Here is an 11,254-nt window from a genome sequence, read left to right as displayed (position 1 = left end):
TAAAATATATTACTAAAACATACAGTATATCCTATATGAAAACAAAATCTTGAAGTATGCATTTTATGCATCTTGAGCACAGTAGTGCAGCCTCTCTCCCATGCACCTTCAGAGGTAAAACCAAGAAAAAAATAAAATAAAATAAGTGTCAATCTAGATGCACTACACGATTGCTTCTAAAATGCCCATTAAAAGTGGCAGATGGCTGCTGCTTGATAGAAAGCATAGCAAAACATCACAGGTAGGAGCATTGTAACAGGGACATGCCATAAATGAGTGTCTCCGTGATGATCCCCCGTAAAGTACAGGCAAAATCCTCATTTAAATAAAGTGGTCTACGCCACTTTTCATTTGCACACGCAGTCTTAATAGATCACACGCAACACGCCCACTAATAGTACACGTTATTTTATTGATTGCCCACGCTATTTAGTGCAAGATATTTAGATCTGGGTAAATCAGGCCAATAGTGTGCTAAAAATGACAAATTAATTAACTGCAACACCTGCACAAAGTCTATCCTATCCTATTTAAACAAAATTGTGTGGTACATTGAGAACTGAGGAAATTCCAAGCTGTATTTACATATCAGCAGTGTTGGATTAGTTACTGAAAACCAGTAACTAGTTACAGTTACTAGTTACTTTATTTCAAAAGTAACTCAGTTACTAACTCAGTTACTTACACCAAAAAGTAATGCGTTACTGTGAAAAGTAACTATTTAGTTACTTATTTTTTTCTCCTTTTTTTAAGGCTCCCATTAATGCCCTTTTAGCCTTCGTTTCAGTACTGTTATTGCACTGGAGAATAATACAATGTGTTGATCAACTTGACATGCATTTGCATCACTGAACTCTGCTAAGCAATGTGGTCTACATACAACACACAAAGACAAAGATATGTTTCAAAGGGCCAATTTATTTCAGGCCACAACAAATTGACAAAACTATTTTAAATAGCTCCAACATAACATACATAAGTAACAAACCGCATAGTAACAACATAGCTGTAAAGCTGGCTTCACCCAAGGAAGGCACACATGACATACACAAAGCCTAATCAGGCATTTTTTTTCTCTCAAGGAATTGTGAAATAAAATCATGTATTCAGGAGATCAACACTGTAGTGAAGCCCAGAAGACTCTACACATTTCCCCAGTTTTAGTTTAGAGAAAATGAAAGATTGGCCTGGCCCACTTTATGTTTGTGAACTTTATAGTCTATACATTTAGAGTGATGTGATAATCAAACACTCTAGAAGTCTAGAATGAAATAGTATATAAGAGAATTGACAGTGTGTACCTTCAATGATGAGCAGAGGCAGAGTTTGGAGTGTTTTCTTTGGCTCGCTTTCCATGTTTATGTACTCACTGTCCAGGTACTTGGAACATGTTTTCTGTGCCATTTGTTGTTTGATGCCGGTATCATGCTATTTAGCTGCCAGAAAACGGGTGACTCCACTGTAGAAATAGCCTGCATGTCTTCTAGCACATACGCTGCAATGGCTCTATCAATGTTGTCCTGGCTAGCAGTCCCTCCGTTAAAATCCTTAGGTGGAGGTGAAGTGGCATCGGAGTCTGTGTCTCTCTTTACTAGCTTCGTCAAAGCATGTTGCTTATGTGGCGTGGCGAAGTTGGGAGAGTGGCCGTGCCAGCAATCTGAGGGTTACTGGTTCAATCCCCACCTTCTACCATCCTAGTCACGTCCGTTGTGTCCTTGAGCAAGACACTTCAACCTTGCTCCTGATGGGTCCTGGTTAGTGCCTTGCATGGCAGCTCCCGCCATCAGTGTGTGAATGTGTGTGTGAATGGGTGAATGTGGAAATAGTGTCAAAGCGCTTTGAGTTCCTGAAAAAGGTAGAAAAGCTATACAAGTATAACCCATTTACATTTATGTAGCTGTTTCAGCAGATTTGAATTGCTGTTTTGGGCAGTATTCCCGGGTGCGGTCACTGTTGCTACTCACTGCTCCCCTCACCTCCCAGGGGGTGATCAAGGGTGATGGGTCAAATGCAGAGAATAATTTCACCACACCTAGTGTGTGTGTGACAATCATTGTCACTTTAACTTTAAGTAGATGGGATCTTTGATCCAAGACACAACTTACATTTAACTAAAATGTTATTTTCTTTGTGCTCGACAAAAGAAAAGTAGTGACAATGTCTCCATGTAACTCGACTTCTGGCTTCGCCATGATGTCTTTTTAGTTGTTATGAGAGTAGCGTGTGTGTGTGTGTGTGGCCCTTTAAGAAATGACAGCATGTGAGGTGAGTGACGTCAGTGAGTGAGTGGGCGAGAGAGGTGAGGGAGCGCAACAGTGGATGCGTGCAGGTGCTCTAGCTTGGTGGATGGCTGCGTGCAAGACACCAATAAAGTCACAAAATTGCAACAAACCGCCGGCCTCGTCATTCACCCTCGAGTCCGGAGCTGTAAAGACCCACTGCCGGGTAAAGTGAAGGGTGTTAGCCCCGAAGTACATAGGCCCTGGAGGAACGTCTCCCCTGCGCTCCGCTCCTCGGTCGAGGAAAGCACGCCTTTTCTTTTCCTTGTGAGACAGAAGGACGACACTTCTTCTGTTTCTAGCCGATACTACATTAAAAAATAACGTAAAATAACGCAGTAACGCATCATGTAGTAACGGTAACTGAGTTACTGGATATAAAAAAATAACGCGTTAGATTACTAGTTACCGCCGAAACTAACGGCGTTACAGTAACGCGTTACTTAGTAACGCGTTAGTCCCAACACTGCATATCAGTTATGTTTACTAAAAGATAAAGTATTAATTCCAAGCATTTTAATCACTTAATCCAAAGTGTAAACAAAAAATGCCAAGCCCTAAAAACATACACAGGTTATCTTATTTTTAAACCAAACAGCCATACAGTGTTTTCCAACTTTGGACCGCCACAAACAGATTTGGTGCTACCTGTTACATACAAAACACTATAACTGGTCTGCCAGAGAATAAGAAGACAGAGCAGGAGAATAAAACTCTTGTATATACTCCTTTTCCAAAAAGGGACAAGCGACACATCAAGTGAAAAGACTTGGCGACTTCAACAAGAAAGCCCGTATTGCTATTCTCAACGAGCAACGCTGCTCAGAGACCCTGCCCCATCCGAAAAGGCAACAAAAAGAAGCCGCAAAATGTGGTAAGAAATCTTTTTTTTAACTTATCATATTTTTTACTCAGTTTTTGCAAATTACATCGTTATGTCATTGGCCCCCGCGTACCCACCACCACCACAAATAGATTTCAGTCCTTTTGGAAACCTTGACCATATTCTGGTAAATGACGTACATTTTCACGATGGTATGATGGATATGTTTGTTTCAGACATGCTTATGAAGTTACAATAAGACGGTTTGTTTGCACAATTAAACATGTCTGCAAAGGAATACAAACAGAGCTTATTTATTCCTACCCATTCTCCATGTCTATCACTGATAATTCATATACACCATATACATTTTACTAGAGATGTCCGATAATATCGGACTGCCAATATTATCGGCCTATAAATGCGTTAAAATGTAATATCGGAAATTATCAGTATCATTTTTTTATTATCGGTATTGTTTTTTATTTTTTTAAATTTGTATTAAATCAACATAAAAACACAAGATACACTTACAATTAGTGCACCAACCCAAAACACCTTCCTCCCCCATTTACACTCATTCACACAAAAGGGTTGTTTTTTTCTGTTATTAATATTCTGGTTCCTACATTATATATCAATATATATCAATACAGTCTGCAAGGGATACAATCCGTAAGCACACATGATTGTGCGTGCTGCTGCTCCACTAATAGTACTAACCTTTAACAGTTAATTTTACTAATTTTCATTAATTACTAGTTTCAATGCAACTGTTTTTATATTGTTTTACTTTATTTTTTATTCAAGAAAATGTTTTTAATTTCCATCCATCCATCCATTTTCTACCGCTTATTCCCTTTGGGGTCGCGGGGGGCGCTGGAGCCTATCTCAGCTACAATCGGGCGGAAGGCGGGGTACACCCTGGACAATTTATTTATCTTATTTTATTAATTTTTTTTTTAAAGTACCTTATCTTCACCATACCTGGTTGTCCAAATTAGGCATAATAATGTGTTAATTCCACGACTGTATATATCGGTTGATATCGGTATCGGTTGATATCGGTATCGGTAATTAAAGAGTTGGACAACATCGGAATATCGGATATCGACAAAAAGCCATTATCGGACATCCCTACATTTTACATGTTGACACATCTTTAGTTTACTTACATTTTGTTCATTTATAAATAGAACAAAATAGAATAAGTAATATTAGATTGCTTTATGAAATAATTAAGATAAAAAACACCCACAATTTAGCTTCTCTTAATAGTATAGATAGAAGGAGAACTTAATGGACTAAAATACTAAACATGCTATGTTTGTAATTGTTTTAAACAAAATAAGAAATTCACCATTTTCAACAGGCAGCTCGTCACTTTCCCACGTGATGACGTCATCGTCTTCTGGCTGACTGACAATTCAGCAAAAACAGAGAATGGAGATGAAATTACCTAATTTCAAACACAGTTGTGTCCACTTTCCAAAAGTAAAACCCTACTTTTCATTGCTGGGTCCGTCCACGCTCTGCTCTAAACATTCAACTTTGCGTGAACTCTAAAGAAAAAAGAAAGGGGTTGAACTAAATGCAAAGACAAATGTGAACTGTTTCACTTATGACTTCGAGTTGCACCTCAGGCGAGTCTTCGGGTAAGGAGGAGCCGTCATAGTCCGTGTCCTCGGAGTGTTCGCCGCTGCGCACCCTTTTCTGTTGGGGCGGCTCTTCGTTGTAGTCTGTCACAAATGCAGAAAGAGTGTCAAACACAACTGTATCACCAAATTAACCTGGATATAAGAAAACCCTCAATATAAGACAACTTCTTCTTTATCAATATTTTTTGAGAAAACTAGATAAACGACAAATATCTTCATTACATTATTTGGAGTGGGCTGTAACAAATACATTTGAACTTCCTCAAATAGATTTGGCATGGCCTGTTTACCCTCATTCACTAATTAACAATTTATAATGGGACTGAGTAACTGCTAGTTAACAATGTTTTTCAACCTTTTTTGAGCCAAGGCACATTTTTGTGTTGAAAAAATTCGGAGGCACATCACCAGCAGAAATTATTAAAAAACAAAACTCAGTTGACAGTAAAAAGTCGTCGTCGCAATTGTTGGATATGACTTTAAACCATAACCAACCATGCATCACTATAGCTATTGTCTCAAAGTAGGTGTACTGTCACGGCCTGTCACATCACGCCGTGACTTATGTTGAGTTTTTGCTGTTTTCCTGTGTGTAGTGTTTTAGTTCTTGTCTTGCGCTCCTATTTTGGTGGCTTTTTGTCTTTTTTTGGTATTTTCCTGAAGCAGTTTCATGTCTTCCTTTGAGCGATATTTCCCGCATCTACTTTGTTTTAGCATTAAAGACATTTTCGTCTTTGCTCCACAGTACGTCTTTGCTGTCGTCCAGCATTCTGTTTTTGTTTACTTTGTAGCAAGTTCAGTTCTAGTTTTGTTCTGCATAGCCTTCCCTAAGCTTCAATGCCTTTTCTTAGGGGCACTCACGTATTGTTTATTTTTCGTTAAAGCATTAGACAACTTTTTACCTGCACGCTGCCTCTCGCTGTTCCCAACATCTACAAAGCAATTAGCTACCACCTGCCACCTACTGATATGGAAGAGTGTCACATTGACACTCAACAACAACACATAATTTGCAGACTATAATTACAGGTTTGCAAAAAATATTTGTAACCCAAATGGGTGAAATTAGATAATCTCCCACGGCACACCAGACTGTATCTCACAAAAAGATGTTACAGGAGGTATCAGTGTTAAAAAAATACGAATCTGCCTCTCTAAAGACTCTTTTTCAAAAAAAGCAACTAAGGATAAATCTAGTGAAGAGACTTATGGAGACTAAAATGCAGATGCTATCGGAAGGAGGAGAGTAATTGGGTCAGGGTAGCAAAAGTATAAATATGTAATGTATGTTAAAGTAAAGAAAACAGTAGTTTGACTTTAATTGGACTTATTAAGCTGTGGAAGGGTTGAAGAAAGTTATGAATAGGTTTCACTAGTGATGGGTCCGGCAACACCGATGCATCGGCGCATGCGTCGAGCTCATAGAGCGAAACCCTGTGTCGGTGCGCGTACCGCTTTTAGAAAGTCACGTGACCGATCATGAGCTGTTTTGGTCACGTGACCGATACGCGAACTGTGTCGCACTGACGCCTCCTCTGTGCCCTGTGAGCGGGTCTTTTCTACAGCCGGAGAAATAATAACTAAGAAGAGAAAGCGTCTAAAATTGAATACGTTAGAAAAACTGTTTTTTTTTAAAATAAAAATGTGTAAAAAAAAAAAAAAAAAAAATTCCAGGTCCACAAGCATCCTCATTCACAACACGTTCTCTTAGATTTCCATGTTATGATACATGTTCACATTATTTATTGACTGCATCTAAAAAAGACAAAAAATATATTTTTATTTAAATTAAGTTATTAAATAATCCTAAATGAAATACAATGACTTGGTTTATATTGTTGTATATACTAGGTCAGTGGTTCTCAACCTTTTTTCAGCAATGTACCCCCTGTGAATTTTTTTTAAATTCAAGTACCCCCTAATCAGAGCAAAGCATTTTTGGTTGAAAAAAAAAAAAGATAAATAAATAAAATACAGCACTATGTCATCAGTTTCTGATTTATTAGATTGTATAACAGTGCAAAATATTGCTCATTTGTAGTAGTCTTTCTTGAACTATTTGGAAAAAAAGATAAAAAGAACTAAAAACTTGTTGAAAAATAAACAAGTGATTCAATTATAAATAAAGATTTCTACACATAGAAGTAATCATCAACTTAAAGTGCCCTCTTTGGGGATTGTAATAGAGATCCATCTGGATTCATGAACTTAATTCTAAACATTTCTTCACAAAAAAAAAATCTTTAACATCAATATTTATGGAACATGTCCACAAAAAAATCTAGCTGTCAACACTGAATATTGCATTGTTGCATTTCTTTTCACAGTTCTTTTTGACAGACATTTCAGTGACAAACCTGAGCTTGTGCTTCACTGAGTTTATGAACTTACATTCATATTTTGTTGAAGTATTATTCAATAAATATATTTATAAAGGATTTCTGAATTGTTGCTATTTTTAGAATATTTAAAAAAAAATCTCACGTACCCCTTGGCATACCTTCAAGTACCCCCAGGGGTACGCGTACCCCCATTTGAGAACCACTGTACTAGGTCATAAAATCAGTGCCAGTTGAGTCGGTCCATAGGTTGCCTGTAGGGATTTTTGATGTCCAGCAGATGTCAGTATTTAGTGACACAGTATCGACACAGTATCAATACAGTTTTGCAATGTGTCGAAACGCTTCATGACGCCTCATCAACCCATCACTAGGTTTCACTATTGCCTCTCATAGCACATAAGTGTGGTGCAATCAAAGACTGGCGAACAAAGCGTAAAATCTTAACACCTGACAAAAAATATTATCAATGAAACAGATACATAAACATGTAAAACATTGTGAGCTTTCCGACAGAAACTTTGTCATAGGCAAGTATTGCTCTTTTCAATGTGCTGCTGTGGGCCCCTCCTCCGTCTAAAAGCACTCTCTCTGTCTTGTTTGATACTTTTAACGACAAAAAGAAGCGACAGAGAAAGTTCATTCACAGTTCTAAACATATTTGTTACAAAGAAAATGTGCCACTGCCAACTATGCAAATTAGTGGATGTCATTACCCCATCCATGCCACTCTCCAACCCACCACTACCACAAAAAGATCGCAGTCCTGTTGGAAAAACTGAATCATGCCTTTGTTTTGAATATCAGTGAAATAACAAGTGGCAAACTGTGCAGTATGTAAAGATCTATTTCATAGTTATTGGGCACCATTATCATTGTAACTCCTTTGTTACGATGCAAATTTCATTGCAAATTTGAGAACATGTTCCCTATGTCGCTGGTGTGTGTGATCGACAGGAAGAAAATAAGTTTTTTGGCACCAATTGCTGTTTTGCATCTCATTTCTCAACCCAGCATAAAAGACAACCCGTCTTTTTCAGAGTTGTCTTGTATTTGAGACACTTCCAATTATTTACCTTTTGCTTGTCTTTGCTATTTTTTACCTGTTGGTGGTAACTTAGGGAAGCTGCTGCTTTTTAGCCTCTTGTGGAGACTACCAAACTTGGTCTTCACGCCGCTGTCCTCACTAAGATCTGAAAACAACATGGAACACTTTATTACAAACGACTGGTACGAACGCAGAATCAAGACTTTGCCAGAAATCTAAAAAACAGCCTCCAATTTAGTGGAATCAGATTGTTTGGCATGATAAAACCAACTTATATTAGAATGGTGGGATGAGTATTTAAATCATACCACATCATGAGTTACAGCATGGCATACTTGCCAACCTTGAGACCTCCGATTTCGGGAGATGGAGGGGGGGATGGTCCCGGGGGGGCGTGGTTGGGGGCGTGGTTAAGAGGGGAGGAGTATATTTATAGCTAGAATTCACCAAGTCAAGTATTTCATATATATATATATATATATATATATATATATATATATATATATATATATATATATAAGAAATACTTGACTTTCAGTGAATTCTAGCTATATATATATATATATATATATATATATATATATATATATATAGCTAGAATTCACCAAGTCAAGTATTTCATATATATATATATATATATATATATATATATATATATATATATATAAGAAATACTGGTCTTTCAGTGAATTCTAGCTATATATATATATATATATATATATATATATATATATATATATATATATATATATATATATATATATAAATGTTATTATATATATATATATATATATATATATATATATATATATATATATATATAAATAAGAAAAATACTTGAATTTCAGTGTTCATTTATTTGCACATATACACACACATAACACTCATCTACTCATTGTTGAGTTAAGGGTTGAATTGTCCATCCTTTTTCTATTCTCTGTCACTATTTTTCTAACCATGCTGAAAACCCTCTCTGATGATGCATTCTGCTTTGTCTTCTTGTTGTGTGCGCAGTTGTGCACTGCACTCTCTAAAAGCCCGAGATGTTATTGTCACATATGCATGTACAGTAGATGGCAGTATTGTCCTGTTTAAGAGTGTCACAACATTGCTGTTTACGGCAGACGAACTGCTTTACGGACGTGAAAACAGGCTGTCGACACGTCACTCAGGTCCGCAAGAATTTCGGGAGAAAATTTGTCCCGGGAAGTTATTGGGAGAGGCTCTGAATTTCGGGAGTCTCCCGGAAAATCCGGGAGGGTTGGCAAGTATGCAGCATGGGCATGTATGGATGCCAATGGAATGAAGCATTTGGTGTTTATTTCATGCTGCCTGACAGACCTGTCTAAAATACAATTATGCCTATTGTCCAATTACTTTCAGCACCTGAAAATGGAGGTAAATATACTCGTAATTTTAGCGGCCCCTAGACTGGCTGACTGACGTCGACATAAGCAGTTGTCAAAAGAACTGAAATCAAAACAGAAATTAATAGGGTTGCACAAAAATATATATATTTTTAACCTGTAGCCTGTCTTGAAAAGGTTTCATTCCAATTGTTATACCAAATAATACATAGCAAGAATCAGTTTGTTGACACTACAATCGATTCTGAATCGAATCGTCACCAAAGGAATCAGAATTGAATCTAATCATTAGGTGCCCAAAGATTATATCCTAGAAATTAGCCATTGTGTGCATATTTACTTGTGACTTTGGCCAGAGACATAAGGAAAATGGGGGATAAAGGATTTTGGAACTTTTGTTGTTTTCTTCTATTCATGCAAATTTTTTTTTAGATTCTTCTGCCTTCATATGGTTTTTCATACTTTTATCTACAAAACCAGTGAAGTTGGCACGTTGTGTAAATCGTAAATAAAACAGAATACAATGATTTGCAAATCATTTTCAACCTATATTCAATTGAATAGATGGCAAAGACAAGATATTTAATGTTTGAACTGGTAAATGTAGTTATTTATTGCAAATATTAGCTCATTTGGAATTTGATGCCTGCAACATGTTTAAAAAAAGACTGAGAAAGTTGAGGAATGCTCATCAAACACTTAATTTGAACAGGCTAATTGGGAACAGGTGGGTGCCATGATTGGGTATAAAAGCAGCTTCCATGAAAGCAAATTGTCGAACAGTTTAAGAACAACATTTCTCAACGAGCTATTGCAAGAAATTTAGGGATTTCACCATCTACGGTCCGTAATATCATCAAAAGGTTCAGAGAATCTGGAGAAATCACTGCGCTGCCGAAAACCAACATTGAATGCCCGTGACATTCGATCCCTCAGGCAGTACTGCATCAAAAACCAACATCAGTGTGTAAAGGATATCACCACGTGGGCTCAGGAACACTTCAGAACTACAGTTCGTTGCTACATCTGTGAGTGCAAGTTAAATCTCTACTATGCAAAGCGAAAGCCATATATCAACAACACCCAGAAACGCTGCCGGCTTTGCTGGGCCCGAGCTCATATAAGATGGACTGATGCAAAGTGGAAAAGTGTTCTGTGGTCTGACGAGTCCACATTTTTGGAGCAGCATATGTTGCCATCCAAGCAACGTCTTTTTCACCCCTGCTTATTTCAGCAAGACAATGCCATGCCACATTCTGCACGTGTTACAACAGCGTGGCTTCGTAGTAAAAGAGTGCTGGTACGAGACTGGCCTGCCTGTAGTCCAGACCTGTCTCCCATTGAAAATATGTGGCGCATTATGAAGCGTAAAATACCACAACGGAGAACCGGACTGTTGAACAACTTAAGCTGTACATCAAGCAAAAATGGTTAAGAATTCCACCTGAAAGGCTTCAAAAATTGGTCTCCTCAGTTCCCAAACGTTTACTGAGTGTTGTTAAAAGAAAAGGCCAAGTAACACAGTGGTAAAATGCCTCTGTGACAACTTTTTTGCAATGTGTTGCTGCCATTAAGTTCTAAGTTAATGATTATTTGCAAAAAAAAAAAAAAAAAGTTTCTCAGTTCTAACATTAAATATATTGTCTTTGCAGTCTATTCAATTGAATATAAGTTGAAAAAGATTTACAAATCATTGTATTCTGTTTTTATTTACGATTTACACAACGTGCCGACTTCACT

The 11,254-nt window shown here is 37.3% G+C and overlaps 1 protein-coding gene across 7 annotated transcripts in view; it reads right to left on the bottom strand.

Annotated features, from left to right (window-relative positions):
• ptpn13 (protein tyrosine phosphatase non-receptor type 13) overlaps positions 1–11,254 on the bottom strand; it is a 141,885-nt gene that overhangs the window by 10,311 nt on the left and 120,320 nt on the right. For all 7 annotated transcript variants that reach the window (XM_061926899.2, XM_061926900.2, XM_061926904.2 and 4 more), the window contains 4 exons: positions 8,203–8,292; positions 4,741–4,841; positions 4,609–4,664; positions 4,463–4,521 (listed from right to left, as the gene is read on the bottom strand). In XM_061926899.2, the coding sequence (XP_061782883.1) occupies positions 4,463–4,521; positions 4,609–4,664; positions 4,741–4,841; positions 8,203–8,292 (306 nt within the window). The remainder of the gene's footprint in view (positions 1–4,462; positions 4,522–4,608; positions 4,665–4,740; positions 4,842–8,202; positions 8,293–11,254) is intronic.

This window comes from Nerophis lumbriciformis, linkage group LG32 (assembly GCF_033978685.3).
Source record: "Nerophis lumbriciformis linkage group LG32, RoL_Nlum_v2.1, whole genome shotgun sequence".
NCBI lineage: Eukaryota > Metazoa > Chordata > Actinopteri > Syngnathiformes > Syngnathidae > Nerophis > Nerophis lumbriciformis.
This window is presented reverse-complemented; position numbering and strand designations above follow the sequence as displayed.